This window comes from Mixophyes fleayi, chromosome 7 (genome assembly GCF_038048845.1).
Source record: "Mixophyes fleayi isolate aMixFle1 chromosome 7, aMixFle1.hap1, whole genome shotgun sequence".
Taxonomy (NCBI): domain Eukaryota; kingdom Metazoa; phylum Chordata; class Amphibia; order Anura; family Limnodynastidae; genus Mixophyes; species Mixophyes fleayi.
This window is the reverse complement of record NC_134408.1, coordinates 153,347,885-153,366,534: the sequence shown is the minus strand read 5'-3', so window position 1 is coordinate 153,366,534 and position 18,650 is coordinate 153,347,885. Positions and strand designations below refer to the sequence as shown.

General features: G+C 46.6%; 2 protein-coding genes across 4 annotated transcripts in view; one reads left to right on the top strand and one right to left on the bottom strand.

Annotated features, from left to right (window-relative positions):
* Positions 1-7,549, top strand: part of C7H2orf76 (chromosome 7 C2orf76 homolog) — a 12,449-nt gene extending 4,900 nt beyond the window's left edge. Inside the window, exons 3-9 of one of the 2 annotated variants that reach the window (XR_012678349.1) lie at positions 1,230-1,371; positions 1,738-1,788; positions 1,860-1,897; positions 2,287-2,368; positions 5,492-5,591; positions 6,524-6,591; positions 7,471-7,549. Coding sequence is in view for 1 of the 2 variants with exons in the window: in XM_075181217.1 (XP_075037318.1) it covers positions 1,230-1,371; positions 1,738-1,788; positions 1,860-1,897; positions 2,287-2,368; positions 5,492-5,568 (390 nt within the window). In the remaining variant the exon portion in view is untranslated. Of the gene's footprint in view, positions 1-1,229; positions 1,372-1,737; positions 1,789-1,859; positions 1,898-2,286; positions 2,369-5,491; positions 5,649-6,523; positions 6,592-7,470 lie in introns of those variants that run through there. The other variant, XM_075181217.1, reaches the window with a different exon arrangement.
* STEAP3 (STEAP3 metalloreductase) lies at positions 6,597-18,421 on the bottom strand. 2 transcript variants are annotated; one of them, XM_075181213.1, is made up of 5 exons: positions 18,247-18,421; positions 10,797-11,281; positions 9,577-10,104; positions 9,266-9,430; positions 6,597-7,835 (listed from the first exon to the last, which is right to left on the bottom strand). In XM_075181213.1, exons 2-5 carry the CDS (start codon positions 11,277-11,279, stop codon positions 7,554-7,556), a joined length of 1,458 nt encoding a protein of 485 aa, XP_075037314.1. In that variant the 5' UTR covers positions 11,280-11,281; positions 18,247-18,421; the 3' UTR covers positions 6,597-7,553. The 2 variants fall into 2 exon arrangements, with proteins under 2 accessions (XP_075037314.1, XP_075037315.1); XM_075181214.1 differs by lacking the exon at positions 18,247-18,421 and adding an exon at positions 12,266-12,895.
* Positions 18,422-18,650: the final 229 nt, after the last annotated feature.

Sequence of the window (18,650 nt, the reverse complement as noted above, 5' to 3'; positions counted from 1 at the left end):
TTACTGTGTGTATGGAGGGGAGGGGGGTCTGTACTGTGTGTATGGAGGGTAGGGGGTGGGGGGGTCTGTACTGTGTGTGTGTATGGAGGGGGGGGGGGTTCGACTGTGTGTATGGAGGGGGGGTTCTGTACTGTGTGTATGGAGGGGTAAGGGGGGTCTGTACTGTGTATGGAGGAGGAAGGGGGTCGTACTGTGTGTATGGAAGGGGGGGGGTCTGTACTGTGTATGGAGGAGGAAGGGGGTTGTACTGTGTGTATGGAGGAGGGGGGGGGGTCTGTACTGTGTGTATGGAGGAGGGGGGGGGGGTCTGTACTGTGTGTATGGAGGAGGGGGGGGGGTCTGTACTGTGTGTATGGAGGGGGGGGGGGTCTGTACTGTGTGTATGGAGGAGGGGGGGGGCTGTACTATGTGTATGGAGGAGGGGGGGTCTGTACTGTGTGTATGGAGGGGGGGGGTGTCTGTACTGTGTGTATGGAGGGGGGGGGGGGTCTGTACTGTGTGTATGGAGGGGGGGTTCTGTACTGTGTGTATGGAGGGGGGGGTCTGTACTGTGTGTATGGAGGGGGGGGGGGTCTGTACTGTGTGTATGGAGGGGGGGGGGTCTGTACTGTGTGTATGGAGGAGGGGGGGGTCTGTACTGTGTGTATGGAGGAGGGGGGGGTCGGTGTGTGCAGCTGCTGGCTCTGAGTGTCTGTGACAGGGGTGAGTACAGGATAATTATATGTTGCTCATTGCTAGGTATATTGCTCATTATTTCTTTCTGGTTGCAGCAATTCTTCGTTTTCTGACACTGTGTTTATTGCGCTGTGTGTGCTCCATTTTCCCCATACAGTGGAGGTGGATATTCCTCAGTGTACGCTGATGGTCTCTAGTATATTGTGCAGGAAGAAGTCAGATCTGTGCGCGTTATATACACAGTGCAACAAACCACACACTAGAGAAATACCCCAGTGTGAATGAGCCCTAAATATCCACTAAAATCATCCAGTGTGTTCTCTGAGCAGCTGTTTAGTAAAGAAATCTATAAGTGACATTATTTTTCATAAGAATAGAACTTGGGACCCATTGATGGAGACCAGTTTGGAGCGATGTGTATGAGATGTTGTTCTGTCCTTGGGGCTGGTTTGCGTCTGATGTGATACCCGTGATACGTGTTCTTATCCTGCTCACAGGCCACGCATGTGGTCAGTATGTTATTCCTATTAATGACCTTTTCCTGTTTGGTGCAGCTTGGTGGACAGATGTCCCAGGACGTCACGCTCACCGTACGCCTCGTCCGATCCTTCCAGCATCGCAACTTCCGACCGGTTGTTTATCATGACGTTGCCCTGGATCAAACTGTGCAGGAATTTCTAGAGCATATTAAAAAAGGTAACGTATGTCTCCTCCGTTACACATATGGTCTGTTACTTCTGTCATAGACCTGCTGATGGGCCTCCCCCCCCCTTTGTGGGCACTGCTCGCCCCTGGTCCACGGCACCGTAGTGCTGTGTACAGCAATAAGGGACGTAGGAGATACAGGGCACTGTGGTACTGAATACCCTAAGGGTGGTTCCCAGCTGCAGTAATATTATATACATCTGTAGAGTGGTGAGGGCTGGGTAATGCCTAGTATATTGTGTGGTATTTCAGCATTGTTATAACGTCTCTGATATTGTGTTTCCTGTCTCATTAATCTGTGTCCTGTGTTTATATACTGCTTGTAATATAAGCCCTCTGACCTACTGCTCATTGCAGACATTGCTGTACGGGATGGATTGCCGCCTCCGTTTAAGAAGCACTCGTATGGTGAGTCTTGGTTCTAGATGCGGACACGATCAGCCCATGTCTCTTGTTAATGATGATTCTTCTTTCTGCAGATACCATGAAGATCATTCACCAGGCGCATGGATCGAAGGTATGTGCATGATTGTTACACGTGTCAGTAGCGGAAGCCTCACTCGTATTATTACCTTTCTGTTTATGCGGAGACATTTCAGAACATTCTTACTTATGTGAAGATTTGAGTTCTGTTGTTCTTGACAGAGGTTTTATACTGACCCCAAAGAGTCCGGACAACTCTCCTCCCCAACGTCATTTCAAATGTTACTATCGGTAGTGATCCGGGTGTATTTGTAGAGCTCTTTGTCCTTTAACCCATTGACTGCCCAAAGTGGTCTCTGTATGAATCATGTGATGGAATTAATGGGGTCTGGAAGAGACAGTCATTACAGTTTGATATCACAAATTCTTATTTTCCTGATAATTACTGTTCTAGAGTTTATGCAGATTTTGTTCCTACTGCAGACGAATGAGCTAGTGGTGGGTTTGGAGGACGACGATAAGCTGATACTGCGGAGCGCGCAGACCTTGCGGGAGGCTGGAGTTGGTAAGATATTATTATAGTTGTATCACTCCCTTTTACTGTTTATCACTCTTATTATATACAAGTATATTCTACTTATTACCACTGATCAACAAATAACAACAAGCGTTTTTCATCTGTAATTAAGTTTAGAACTATTGGTTCTCTAGTTATTCAGCCCCTTGTGTTTATATTCGGTAGACGCCCCTGTTGGTGCGATTAGGCCGCTCCAGTGTGACACTAGCTGGATGCTTTTGGTTATTGTCCTGCTGGAACACATTCTAGGTCTCTTGCTCCATCTACTTTGATGTTTTCCAGTCCCTGAAGCAGACGAGCAGCCACAGAGTATTACGCCACAATCACGGTAGGGATAGTCGTCTCCGGATGATGTGCAGTGTTATAATGCTAAGGGCTATTAGACCATGACATCTCCCACCACATTGTACCTGCGATTTCTTCAACCATTTATTTATTGGAAGACTGTAAGTCCATCAGAGTGACCATACACCGCGTGATGACCTCTCCCAACGAGTGCCCATCTCACCCCGGCTTGTTTGTTGTACACAAACTCCGTTGTATCAGTTTCTCCATTACTTTATGATGGGCTAACCGTTCTTCTGGGAATATTAGAAGGATTTGAAATCTTATATCCTTCCCCCTGATTGTGCCTTTTTAATAACATTTTCTCATAGTTTTCTTTTTTTCTTTGATGTTCATGATGAAGCTCATGTTTAGAAATACATTGACAATTTATAGGACCTCTCTGTGTACCATCAGTTTATTGTGTGACCTCTGAAGACAACAGATTGCACTAGGTTTTATGTAGCTGTACCTCCGCAAAAGGGGAAAATTTATGTACTCAATCATTGTCCTTCATTTGGAACTAGGAAAATGCGTCAGTGGTACTTTATTGACTGTGTTTTGTGGTGAGAATTCCCAAATCCATTGTGATTTCCTGATGCAAAAAAGAGATGGGAATAGTTGTAGTACTTCTCCCGCAGACGGCGGGCCCCTCTCCAGAGCTGGAGGACCCAGAAAGATCACCGGGGTGCTCATGTCGCCCTTTTCGTGTTATGACTATTCAGTCTCGGGGACTCCCTTCCCCCGTTTCAACCTCTTGAACCTGTGAATGCTAGCTCCTAGGGTCAGCTTTTGGTGGTAATTAGAGCCCAGCTGGTAAACCATGTTTTCTTGTATTGACCTCCCTACCAGCTGCTGTCATTTTCATCCCAACCCTGTGACCAGTTCCGTGTCCTTGTATCTACACTTCACTATTTATTACATTACAAGTCTCTCAATACTTCAAAGGGATCTGGTGCAGATTGACCTCAGAATCAAAACTATATAATATGTTTAACATCCTCACCCAGGAAAAATAGTGTTTTCACATGTCTATTAGATGCCTATATTGTTTATAGAAATGTGTAATACACGAGTTCTCAATGTATGCTGGCAGTGGTCCTGCGAAACGCGTCGGTGTGAGACGTGACTCCATAATAGCCGTAAAGGTGATTAGTGACTGCAATGTGATACCTTGCCACATGTGGGCGCACTCTTCTTTCACCAGCATGTTACAAGATTACTGAACTATGATTTTAGGATGTATAATTCCTGGATTCATGTAGCAGAAAATAATTCTAGGTGATTGCAATGACACAATTTATTTTTGAAGTCACTTTGGGGTTTCTCTCAGTAGGTGAGTAACATTTATTCACCAATCCAGATTATACAGCGAGCACTGTGGTGTTTTTCCCTACGTGTCACACACTTGGAGACTTATGAATATTCCTACAAGTAATTTAAACACCAAAAATAGGTGAGACTTTGAAGTAAGAACACTTTATCTCCTTTGGACGTTACACAGCACGTTCCCCTAAAAGCTCAGTTTGGGGACTTCCAGCACATCCGCAGCAGTGGAATGACTTTCTTGGGGCATCACTAGAAGTATCGCCCTCCTCTTTTTGTGCTGGTGCCACTGTGGCAAATTAATTTTGTACGACTTGTAGACTGATGGCAGCTGACGTGAATCCCTGTTTCTCGAAGGAGAAAGTTTCTGAGAAGCAGATGCAGTTTGGGGGGTGACCAGCAGGGGGCACTCAGTGTCCAGGTAGAAGGATGTATCAGGATCTTAGTCTATTGTGTGTGAGCAGCTGGCATCAGTGTGGAGAAGGAAAACAGAGATCTAAATCTGAATGTATCTGCAGGGAGGTAATAGTCACACACAGTCTGCTCCGTCCTGTCCTACACATGTGCTGCAGGCATCCACTAGCCAACACGAGTCTGGCATGATGATAGTCTGCAGTGACAGGGAATATACATCATTATTTACTGCTCCATTGTCCTGGCCTGGCCCTCGGTCCTGTCTAGCAGGTGTGATGGGTTAAGGCTCCAGTCATTCCTGTTTGCACCATGCTCCAAGTTCTGCCCAGAATGCATAAATTACTGACATGGGTTTAAGGGAGCAGCTCCTTGACCTGTGGGGTGACAGCGTGATGACTGCTCAGACGCTGCTGTGCGTTGTGCAGCTGAGCTCTGTCCCATGTGGGTAATTAGAGGTGTTTGAAGGTATTGCAGGAGCAGCCAATTTGTCTCTTACTTTGCATATTCCTTAAGCTGTATGAATTAATCATCAGGCGAGATGAGACTTGACAAATGAAGAATGTAAAGTGTAAAATAATTCCACTGATCCGCCAGAAACTAAATGATGTATCTGTCTTCATGGCTGTGTCACAAATATGTATGTCGGAGCGCGGCCCGCGTGGCGGACGGGGCTGGGGGGCTAGTCGGAGCCCGGCGGGCGGGGCTAGTCGGAGCCTGGCGTGCGTGGCGGGCGGGGCTCGTCGGAGCCTGGCCCGCGTGGCGGACGGGACTGGGGGGGGCTCTTCGGAGCCCGGCCCGCTTGGGGGACGGGACTGGGGGGGGCCTGTCGGAGCCCGGCCCGCATGGCGAATGGGACTAGGGGGGGCGTGGCGGATGCCCAGAATGATACATTATAGTGTTCTTACATACCTATTTCATTGACTCTTATTATATTGTTATGAAAACATTGATTTAGTTTCTGCTGAGAGCTCATTTGAAGGGAAAATGAGGAAAAAAACATACAATTGTTTCAGGTCCGCTAATTAAACTACATTTTTCTTCCCACAGCCCATGAGACGGAGCTGGCTCTCTTCAGTGCTGCAGACTACAGACAGTACAAGAACAATCCCGTGTCCACTTGGTGACTGCCGTCCGGGCAGGATGTGAGGTAGATGCTGGATAACTCTGATAGACTTTCTGTAATAAACCTTCCTGTATGAGCGGACAGTGTGTTTTATGCATCTTTATTCGCCATCTACAGCAGCGGACCCCCGTCCACAGGATTTCCTCAGCGTGTAGTGACAGTCTGTGTCAGTGGAGAGCAATGTGTGGCCTCCAACTCCTACAAAAGGGCCACACATTGTTTTATGTTGTTTAAAGGGTTGGATTACCTATGGGCAATCGTGTCATTTAACGCCATCTGCTGGGCGGGCGTTTCTGGCAGAAAAGAGATCGGATGTAAGATGATCACATGCAGAGTGTGATCAGTAATGACAAGCAATACGTCAGCTGTAATTCCTTCATTAAAGTGAGACCCCGGTGGTACAGATGTCCAGTAACAAGGGCTTCTGTTGTCTAATCCACAATCCAGCCTGATGCCTTTCTGGTAGCAGCGGTGCCCAGGTCGCATTACGTGTCCACCTGACAGTTGTGTTCCTGACTTCTAATTGGTCATGGCCAGTGGCAGCACCAACCCAACATCAGGCACGGGTTTGGGGAATTAAGTGCCACTCAGCCAGCGTTACTCACAGCTCCAATCCATCCCCTTGTCTCCATCTCCCAGAGCGATGCTCCAATTGTTGGGAGTATTGGAGACGTGTGCTGCTTCCCACCTCTCATACCCCCTGGTCACCCAGCTCGAGTGCAGTGTATATAATCGGTTACTCTGACATCACCATCCAATCACACACTAACCTGCTACATAGACTGCAACCACACGGCGCTGTGTGTGACATCATACAGTCTGATTGGACCACTGTCTTATTACATAAAATATCACTTACTGCGTTTGTTTGATAATTAAGACTCTGCGCCTTTTTTCTCCCTTACAAGGTTGGCGCAGAGCACTGGGTATAATTGTGGCTTATTTCGCTTCCACAGAAATATCTTCATTTAGAAAGATTTGCTGGTTTACCGCAGAACGCACGGCTTCCTCTCCACAGAAACAAGTGAATGCCGGATAAATGCACTTTATTAAGGCACAGATCGTACAATCGGGTACAGGCACGAGGTGTACAGATAGCATTGTGCTTACGTATTGATAGTACAGAACTCAAGAACAGAAAATATAAAATTACAATCTTGGATATTTCTTTACTTGCATTAACTTACTAATGAAAGTGACACTTGAAGTTGCTGTGAGACGGGGTCATTGCTCTCCTGGAGCAGACACATATTGTAATACATAGTGAGAAGATTTATTACACATTGAACCCCCTGCACCCAGACCCGTAATGACTTTGATCTCAGATTTCCAGCAGGACACGGGCAGCGTCCATGAGGATTGTGCACTAGTCCTATTAGTACCTCAGTGTCTTCTACTGTCATAGTCATAGGAAGTGGCTGCGTTAACACTAATCATTCGGAGCGTCTGCAGAAAATATACAAATATAGAAATATAAAATGGACATTTACATTTTGTAACAGTGATTACAGGACCCTTCCCGTAATTAAACAGATACAGAACACAAAAAAATAGGTTTTCCTGACTTTTGTTTTCAAGGTTTCAATAAACACAGCAGTTACTTCGCCATTAGGGGGCAGCCTTCCTGTAAATAAATTACTAATATACAAAGTCTCTCTGTACATATTCATTTACTCAGGAAGAATGAGGTACATGGGTGACGTTACGTCACAGCGCAGTCATCGGTTTTTACACATGGATTGTATTCGCGGATGACCAATAATCTTTTCAGCAAGTCAATATAGACATTTGTAACGGAACAATATATAAATACATAAAGATATTTCTGGGATAAGGCAATGTGATTTTGGTATATAAGTTTGGAGGAATATCTATAAGGTTGGTCTTCTTGTACCCTTTGCAGGTAACAAGTTTACTTCTAATTGGTAAATTCCACTGTCCAGCCGTAAATAAGCCGGGAGCGGACGCCCTGATTGTTTCGTTCATTTAAACAATGCTGGAACATTCTCCCGAATCCTTGCAGGGATCCAGGACAGTCATCTTTCCACACTTCTTCTCCCACCCTCTCCGGATCTTCTGCAGCTTTGCGTTAATACATGGAAGAAGACAGACGATTCGCGCTATTATAATGATCAGTGGCAATACCAGCGTCAGGGTGAAGGTCGGCGGAAGGTAGAATTTGTACCGACGTCCATCGAAAGCTCGTCCCCACCCAAACGTCAGAGTGTGGATGCTGCTGATGACCAAGGCAGCAAATCCCAGCGTGGACTGAAAACAAAACAGATTTAAGGTTCAGACAAAGACTTTCACTGTCCGCATTAAAGCAACTTCCAGCACTTTTGTCATTAAGCCACAGAAACCTCGGATAAAATTCAGATTCCTGCAGTGTATAAAGCAGCAGTGGTCCCCTGACGACAGCAGAGCCAGGAATTAAGCGGTAACAGGTTCCACTTTGTGCGGCTTTGCTGTAGTCGTGAGACAAGAAAGACGCTAATTGGAGAAGAACTAAAGAACAGTCGTTATCAGAACTAGGAAACAAAAGCACAGAACACATTATAAATTCTCCTTTAGTTTCCTTTAACTTCTGCAGAGGGAATAAGGGGGAATAAGTCACATCCGTCTTTACCGGGTAGAGTTATCTGTTACTGTCACTACGGGTATAATACACACATCTATTCTGCATCACAAGTCAAACACTCCGCCCCAGATCTGGATCCAGTTGTATCTACTACAAGACTGCACCTTTACATGAAGAACACAAATCTCAATTACAAACCACGGCGTTGTCAGTAGATCACCAACTTATAGCTAACGAGGCATGCTGGGACTTGTAGTTTCATAAAAGCTGGAGAGCCACAGTTTGCTCAGGTCTGTCACATATGTTCCAGAAAGATTTAGCACTAATCCCACATGGTGATCTGCTTTAGTCTTGTCTGGGGAGTGTTCCATAAAAATGACTGCGTTACCCACTGAGGAAGCCAAACGCGTCGGGTACTTATAATATCACACTGTTACCTCTCTAATTTCAGTCATTCGTATGTTAAAGTTACCCTGTACAACCCTGCAGTATATGTTAGCACAATATAAATAAGATGCAATAATGATCATCTGTCAGAACCACATTGTTCTAGTACCATGTGATCTAAGTCTTCTTAGCTTTATACAATACTAATCGAAAGTCAGTGCCCCTGTCTACATGCTACAAAAGGAGAATTTTCACCCCGGATCCAGCCCCGTATAAATCTGGAAACAAAACAATAAAAGTATGAGGATTGGGTCATGAGTTCATCAAAACAGCTAAGTTTGTAACCCAGCGTCAAAGATCGCCATTGCTGAGAATCCTTACACTATCGTCTATACATCAGACAAATGTACTTCTCTAGTAAAATAGCTGAAAACTGCTGAAGTGGACGTTATTACTTTGACAACGGATATTAGTACACTACAAATAAACTGATATATTTCCATATTAGTTGAAGAGGGTTTCTGCCTCATGTGACCCCTGGCCTTTTCTCATGGAGAAGGGTTCTGGCACCGACACATTAGGGTTGGGGCTCACAACATAAGGAACAAGGTGCAAACCCCTTTTAAATGGCATTACACTCAGTTATTAATCCTCTTCTGGGTTTGTGTGAGGAGATGGTTATGAGCCGGATACCCAGCCCTGCGGCTGTTGTGGCCTTCCAGCTAGAACTCACCTGGATGAACGTGAACTCTCTCCAGTTCAGGGAATTTCCGACAGATGGTAAGGAAGAGACAGCCAAGAGGGACAAAATTCCAAGCGCCATAATTCCGACTGAGATATAAATCTCCATTCTCCAGACCTGCTCTTCCACCCAGGAATTGCTCACATTCTGCTTTACCTAGAAAAAAAACCAAAGCAGGAATGACAAGCATCAGAGTTATCGTGCATTTGTCTGTGCACCTGGGAATACAGAGTGTTGGAGACAGCTTCTGTGAATCAGAGCACAGGTCCCTCTTTCGTATAACTGTCCTATGAATGGCTCACCTGCTTGAAGGCCTCGTTGAGGATCTGGTAGCGGGCAGATCTACGCATGGGCAGACACAGGCTATACACTGCGTGCAGAGCCGCGCAGAAGAAGCTGACCAGGCCAATCTGTTTCCTGTGTAGCATCCACTCATCCAACCAGTCTGGAAATCGCCTATACTTCGTACCATAGCGCAGCTGGTAAATCGTGGCTAGGATTCCCGGCATGTAAACCAAAGACAGCAGAACGTAGGCCACACAAGGTACGGTAACGTTCATCACTTCGATGGGCATCTTGTAGAACGTGTTCTTGTTCTCCATCAGATACGGGTGCAGGACAACACGCACAAAGTTGTACAGATAGAAGAAGATGAAGAGGCAGAGAGCGAGGACCGATGGGATCTTCCAGAACGGCAGCAGACGCAGGGGGATGTTCTCAATCTCACGAGCTGCGCAGAGGGCTCCCATGTCCACCGGGATGAAGCCCATGCTGCGGGCGATGGAGGCTACGTGGCTCCTGGCTTCTGGGCTGTTGGAGCAGATCAAGACCTATGGTAGAAGAGACAGAGCTAAATACACAACTTTCTACAACATCGTTTTATCAGCTGCTTATTATTAATGATGGAAAATTACATGGCGGTGAGCAAGACAATGAAAATGTTGGTGTCGGCACAAAGTCACGCTGCATGGGGGCACGGTCACGCTGCATGGGGGCACGGTCACGCTGCATGGGGGCACGGTCACGCTGCATGGGGGCACGGTCACGCTGCATGGGGGCATGGTCACGCTACATGGGGGCATGGTCACATCATATTAGAGCACGCCATGTTCCCCAGGGGCCATGACCAACAAATGCAAACTGCTGGTCCACTCCTAGCTCTCCAATCCTAAACACCCCTACGCAATTCTACGCGCACCTGATGCTGGTGAGTGCAGCTTTGAAGGGGCATCTGGTAATGGGACATCTTCCAGCTGTCCTAAAAATATTTACGACAGGGCCCTGAAATCAGGACTGTCCCACCTAAAATTGGGACATGTGGAAGGTATTAGATGTGTAGAAGAACCTGGGAAACAGAATTGTAACACATCTAGATAACATAAATTATGAAAAAGACTAAACACAATATAAATGTTATTGAGTGATTATCACTGTACTATAGCTCGGCAGCGTTGCCTTGTGCCCAGGGGCCTGTATTATGTCATTGCGGAGGTGGTCGCTGATTCCGGAGCGTCACTCTCACCTGTTTATTACCATCCTTCGGACCGGACTGCAGAGCCCAGGCTGAGACCACGTTAAACGCTTTCACCACGGTGCATTGTGGGAAGAGGGAGGCCAGATATTCTGCATTGGACTCTCCATGAAGGTTGATCTCCAGGTTATTACTGACATCAATCAGCATTTTCCCCGACAGAGCCTCCGACAATGTGCTCAATGATGAATAATGCTCTCGGAAAACCGCCACAAACAGCAGCTCGGCGCGTTTCACCGCATCTTCTTGTAAGACCACCTCGGCATCGTCTGGGAAGAGACAGGCATTGCGTTTTGGGTTCCTACTTCCCACCACAACCTTGAATCCCGAATACGACAGACGTGTGGCCAGAGATCGTGCATAATTCCCGGTACCCAGAATCCCGATGGTGTCTCCATACGATGAGAAGCATGGAGAGGTGGAATCACCGTGCACGTTGTCCAACAAGGGCTTCGCCATGTCAGATTTCTCCATGCCTTAGTAATAAATACAAGAGGTTCAGGTCAGTGTGAAGAGTATTCCATACTGATGTGTAATAATGTTATAATATACAAGTGACATACATATAAAGTCCTGTAAATAATGTCTGTACAGATGGTGAGTTCTAATGTAGTCATTTCATTGTTATTTAGGAGACAACTAGTATAATGGATATTAGAAGTCATCTCAGATTTCTGTAATGTGTATAAAGTACGTCATCTTCTGTGCCTATATATGGTCACCAAATTCCTTGGTGATCTGGAATATCCTTATAAAATACAATAGGGAGCGTTATACCATAATGTCAGTCAGTAATTTCAACTTCTAATAATAGGGACATATATATACTTGGCAGACAGGAAGCTGGATACCCCTCAGACCGCCCCATAATACTTTCACTCTTGTGAGTATAAGTTTCTTCCACCTCCAGGATTCATGTTCTACCCAAACGCCGGACGCTCTGCAGGAAGTTTTCCAGCATTGATTATTACGGTCACATTCATTGTATATACTATATATATATCATTGTATATACTATATATATATATCATTGTATATACTATATATATATATCATTGTATATACTATATATTACATCTTCCTTATCTCCCCTCCCCCCTCCCCTGATACATCCTACCTCACACTGGACTCAGCCGTACACCATCTCTGACCCATGCACTAATATATACTGAGAATTATATCCAGGACACAGAATAAAGAAATTATACTGTGCAGGTGTCCATAATACAGAATAGCAGATACTGAGAAGAGAAGTGGTGCTGTGTAGGTGCCCATACACATCTAGTAAGGACTGGTGCTAGTGTCCAGTATAAGGAGGAGTACTACTGTGCCTATGGTCAGATTAATGTCAGAAACATCCAGGGACAGATTGAGAAGGCTGGATCATATCTACAGATCAGGGCAGTTGTACTTACACACCCACCTCCTGCACCAGTGCCCTAATAGTGCAGTGTACTCACAATGCCGGGTCACTCTCGCCCTCGGTGTACAGTCACGTTAGGTGTCCTCACCGTTACTCCATCCCTGAGAGTCTGCGGTCAGTCCCAGCAGCCGGGGTCCCAGTAAGATCTGACATGCTCATTATTTTTCTTGTTATCTCCCCCACTTAACCCTCTCCTTGCCACACACTGCTGACACAGGGTGTCTGGGCGTGGCTGGGCTCAGATAATGCAGAGTGTGCCCCCTCCCAAATCTGCCCCTCTGGTGCAACGTGATAACCATCCCCGTCTACCAAACACTATTATTCATCTAGCACTTTGCTCCCGTGACTTAAACACGTTACACACCAGAACTTCAATGTGTTCAGTAAAATGCATCATACATGTGTCTGGGACTTCACGACCCAAGTTTTAATGTAGAAATGATGGATACTTTTGACAATATCCAGACAGTCTATATGTAGTAAGTGTTTGTTCTGTAAAACCAGGCACATAGGAATGATGTAATAACGGCTGCTACATATCAGCATAGAATTAACTGTGTACGTCACATATGTGTAATAGAACATATTAATCTGAGGATCAGGTATGAAGGTTATGGCCAAAGTCTCTATTTACAGTTTTATATTGGGGTTTACAGACTTATATTGGGGTTTACAGACTTATATTGGGGTTTACAGACTTATATTGGGGTTTATAGACTTTGAGGGAAACGGATAAATATAATTAAAACAGAAATAAAATAAATAGAATTGCAGTGTCAGCAGTTTATAATGCAGGAAAACATGGCCTGCTGGGAGGAACAACATGGCAGGTTACAAGGGATAGTGAAGGGTTTAGTTAAGAACAAGCAGAGGCATCACAACAGATCATCATTTCAGGATATTACTGGTTTATCACATGATCCAGATAGAGGAGAGAGAACACAACAGAACTGCAGCCAGGTTATTTAACACAAATAAACTGAGGGTGCTGTGACCGTGACGTGCGCCCCTATTTACCAGGGCTATTTAAATATTAATACTGGACTTAACTGACTATCAATCATGTGGTTAATCATAGCATCCAATAGGAAATCTGAAGTAAGCTTCAATTAGTGTTGCACAGTTATATACACAGTAGGGGCAGGAGTGTGGAGGACAGATATATACACAGTAGGGGCAGGAGTGTGGAGGACAGATATATACACAGTAGGGAGCAGCGGTGTGGAGGACAGATATATACACAGTAGGGAGCAGCGGTGTGGGGGACAGATATATACACAGTAGAAGCAGCGGTGTGGAGGACAGATATATACACAGTAGGGAGCAGCGGTGTGGAGGACAGATATATACACAGTAGGGAGCAGCGGTGTGGGGGACAGATATATACACAGTAGAAGCAGCAGTGTGGAGGACAGATATATACACAGTAGGGGCAGGAGTGTGGAGGACAGATATATACACAGTAGGGAGCAGCAGTGTGGGGGACAGATATATACACAGTAGGGGCAGGAGTGTGGAGGACAGATATATACACAGTAGGGGCAGGAGTGTGGGGGACAGATATATACACAGTAGGGGCAGGAGTGTGGGGAACAGATATATACACAGTAGGGAGCAGCGGTGTGGAGGACAGATAAATACACAATAGTGAGCAGCAGTGTGGAGGACAGATACATACACAGTAGGGAGCAGGAGTGTTGGGGACAGATATATACACAGTAGGGAGCAGCGGTGTGTGGGACAGATATATACACAGTAGGGAGCAGGAGTGTGGAGGACAGATATATACACAGTAGGGAGCAGCGGTGTGGGGGACAGATATATACACAGTAGTGAGCAGCAGTGTGGAGGACAGATATATACACAGTAGGGAGCAGGAGTGTTGGGGACAGATATATACACAGTAGGGAGCAGCGGTGTAGGGGACAGATATATACACAGTAGGGAGCAGCGGTGTGGAGGACAGATATATACACAGTAGGGAGCAGCGGTGTGGGGGACAGATATATACACAGTAGAAGCAGCGGTGTGGAGGACAGATATATACACAGTAGGGAGCAGCGGTGTGGAGGACAGATATATACACAGTAGGGAGCAGCGGTGTGGGGGACAGATATATACACAGTAGAAGCAGCAGTGTGGAGGACAGATATATACACAGTAGGGGCAGGAGTGTGGAGGACAGATATATACACAGTAGGGGCAGGAGTGTGGGGGACAGATATATACACAGTAGGGGCAGGAGTGTGGGGAACAGATATATACACAGTAGGGAGCAGCGGTGTGGAGGACAGATAAATACACAATAGTGAGCAGCAGTGTGGAGGACAGATACATACACAGTAGGGAGCAGGAGTGTTGGGGACAGATATATACACAGTAGGGAGCAGCGGTGTGTGGGACAGATATATACACAGTAGGGAGCAGGAGTGTGGAGGACAGATATATACACAGTAGGGAGCAGCGGTGTGGGGGACAGATATATACACAGTAGTGAGCAGCAGTGTGGAGGACAGATATATACACAGTAGGGAGCAGGAGTGTTGGGGACAGATATATACACAGTAGGGAGCAGCGGTGTAGGGGACAGATATATACACAGTAGGGAGCAGCGGTGTGGGGGACAGATATATACACAGTAGGGAGCAGCGGTGTGGAGGACAGATATATACACAGTAGGGAGCAACGGTGTGGGGGACAGATATATATACACAGTAGGGAGCAGCAGTGTGGAGGACAGATATATACACAGTAGGGAGCAGCAGTGTGGGGGACAGATATATACACAGTAGGGAGCAGCGGTGTGGACGACAGATATATACACAGTAGGGGGCAGGAGTGTTGGGGACAGATATATACACAGTAGGGAGCAGCGGTGTGGAGGACAGATATATACACAGTAGGGAGCAGGAGTGTGGGGGACAGATATATACACAGTAGGGAGCAGCAGTGTGGAGGACAGATAAATACACAATAGTGAGCAGCAGTGTGGAGGACAGATATATACACAGTAGGGAGCAGCAGTGTGGAGGACAGATATATACACAGTAGGGGGCAGGAGTGTGTGGGACAGATATATACACAGTAGGGAGCAGGAGTGTGTGGGACAGATATATACACAGTAGGGAGCAGCGGTGTGTGGGACAGATATATACACAGTAGGGAGCAGCAGTGTTGGGGACAGATATATACACAGTAGGGAGCAGGAGTGTGTGGGACAGATATATACACAGTAGGGAGCAGGAGTGTGTAGGACAGATATATACACAGTAGGGAGCAGCGGTGTGGGGGACAGATATATACACAGTAGGGAGCAGGAGTGTGGAGGACCGATATATACACAGTAGGGAGCAGGAGTGTGTGGGACAGATATATACACAGTAGGGAGCAGCAGTGTGGAGGACAGATATATACACAGTAGGGAGCAGGAGTGTGGGGGACAGATATATACACAGTAGGGAGCAGCAGTGTGGGGAACAGATATATACACAGTAGGGAGCAGCAGTGTGGAGGACAGATATATACACAGTAGGGAGCAGCGGTGTGGAGGACAGATATATACACAGTAGGGGCAGGAGTGTGTGGGACAGATATATACACAGTAGGGAGCAGCAGTGTGGGGAACAGATATATACACAGTAGGGAGCAGCAGTGTGGAGGACAGATATATACACAGTAGGGAGCAGCGGTGTGGAGGACAGATATATACACAGTAGGGAGCAGGAGTGTGTGGGACAGATATATACACAGTAGGGAGCAGCAGTGTGGAGGACAGATATATACACAGTAGAGAGCAGCAGTGTGTGGGACAGATATATACACAGTAGAAGCAGCAGTGTGGAGGACAGATATATACACAGTAGGGAGCAGGAGTGTTGGGGACAGATATATACACAGTAGGGAGCAGGAGTGTGGAGGACAGATATATACACAGTAGGGAGCAGCGGTGTGGGGGACAGATATATACACAGTAGGGAGCAGCGGTGTGGAGGACAGATATATACACAGTAGGGAACAGCGGTGTGGGGGACAGATATATACACAGTAGGGAGCAGGAGTGTGGGGGACATATATACACAGTAGGGGACAGGAGTGTGGAGGACAGATATATACACAGTAGGGAGCAGCAGTGTGGATGACAGATATATACACAGTAGGGAGCAGCGGTGAGGAGGACAGATATATACACAGTAGGGAGCAACGGTGTGGGGTACAAATATATACACAGTAGGGAGCAATGGTGTGGGGGACAGATATATACACAGTAGGGAGGGCAGGGGTGTGGGGGACAGTTATATACACAGTAGGGAGCACCGGTGTGGGGTACAGATATATACACAGTAGGGAGCAGCAGTGTGGATGACAGATATATACGCAGTAGGGAGGCAGGAGTTTGGGGGACAGTTATATACACAGTAGGGAGCACCGGTGTGGGGTACAGATATATACACAGTAGGGAGCAGCGGTGTGGGGGACAGATATATACACAGTAGGGAGGGCAGGGGTGTGGGGGACAGTTATATACACAGTAGGGAGCACCGGTGTGGGGTACAGATATATACACAGTAGGGAGCAGCAGTGTGGATGACAGATATATACACAGTAGGGAGCAGCAGTTTGGATGACAGATATTTACACAGTAGGTTGCAGCGGTGTGGGGGACAGATATATACACAGTAGGGAGGCAGGGGTGTGGGGGACAGTTATATACACAGTAGGGAGCACCGGTGTGGATGACAAATATATACACAGTAGGGAGCAGCGGTGTGGGAGACAGATATATACACAGTAGGGAGCAGCGGTGTGGGAGACAAATATATACACAGTAGGGAGCAGCGGTGTGGAAGACAGATATATACACAGTAGGAGCAGCGGTGTGGAGGACAGATATATACACAGTAGGGAGCAGCAGTGTGGAGGACAGATATATACACAGTAGGGAGCAGCAGTGTGGGGGACAGATATATACACAGTAGGGAGCAGGAGTGTGGAGGACAGATATATACACAGTAGGGAGCAGCAGTGTGGAGGACAGATATATACACAGTAGGGAGCAGGAGTGTGGAGGACAGATATATACACAGTAGAAGCAGCGGTGTGGAGGACAGATATATACACAGTAGGGAGCAGGAGTGTGGAGGACAGATATATACACAGTAGAAGCAGCGGTGTGGAGGACAGATATATACACAGTAGGGAGCAGGAGTGTGGAGGACAGATATATACACAGTAGGGAGCAGCAGTGTGGAGGACAGATATATACACAGTAGGGAGCAGCGGTGTGGGGGACAGATATATACACAGTAGGGAGCAGCAGTGTGGAGGACAGATATATACACAGTAGGGAGCAGCAGTGTGGAGGACAGATATATACACAGTAGAAGCAGCGGAGTGGGGGACAGATATATACACAGTAGGGAGCAGCGGTGTGGGGAACAGATATATACACAGTAGGGAGCAGCAGTGTGGAGGACAGATATATACACAGTAGAAGCAGCGGTGTGGGGGACAGATATATACACAGTAGGGAGCAGCGGTGTGGGGAATAGATATATACACAGTAGAAGCAGCGGTGTGGGGAATAGATATATACACAGTAGAAGCAGCGGTGTGGAGGACAGATATATACACAGTAGGGAGCAGCAGTGTGGAGGACAGATATATACACAGTAGAAGCAGCGGTGTGGGGGACAGATATATACACAGTAGGGAGCAGCGGTGTGGGGAACAGATATATACACAGTAGAAGCAGCGGTGTGGAGGACAGATATATACACAGTAGGGAGCAGCAGTGTGGAGGACAGATATATACACAGTAGGGAGCAGCAGTGTGGAGGACAGATATATACACAGTAGAAGCAGCGGTGTGGAGGACATACAGAGCCGGATTAAGGGGGGGGGGGGGGGCACAGGGGCCACGTGCCCCGCTTCCCCCCTCTCAGGGGCCTCCTGACCGATGGCAGCTGCCGTTTTTTGCAATTTAAAAAAGAAAAGACCTGCAGCTGATCCCTCTCTTACCTTATGTGTGTTTGTGTCTGTCTCCTCCCTGCTCTACATGCGTGTGTGTGTTTCTGGGATCGTTCTCTCTGGCCTCCCTCTGACAAGTCACGTGACCTAGTGATGGGTAGTTAATGAATGATCAGTTCAAAATGAACTAATCTTTTAAAGTGAACTAACTCATTTAGTTCACAGCTCTGGCAAAGATTAGTTCACCAGGAACTAAACCAAGTGGGAGGAGTTAGAGATAAAGCAGAGCAGCTCCAGCAGCCGCACTCACTGTCTCGCTCACACTGGCTCATTAGTTCCTAACTGTAAAAGGAAAGTAGAAAGCTCAACACAGTCCATGAATTACAAATCTAATTAAAAAAAAAACATCTGACATTGCACTGACTAGCTAAAGCCTATGTGTGAGTGTGAGTGTG

Bases quoted from the DNA above. Each gene is read 5' to 3' on its own strand.
- STEAP3 (XM_075181213.1), bottom strand. From the start codon at position 11,279: ATGGAGAAATCTGACATGGCGAAGCCCTTGTTGGACAACGTGCACGGT. The intron at 10,105-10,796 runs GTGAGAGTGACG...CTTCTACCATAG, and splicing joins CGAAGGATGGTAATAAACAG to GTCTTGATCTGCTCCAACAG. The intron at 7,836-9,265 runs GTGAGTTCTAGC...TTTTGTTTTCAG, and splicing joins GAGAGTTCACGTTCATCCAG to TCCACGCTGGGATTTGCTGC.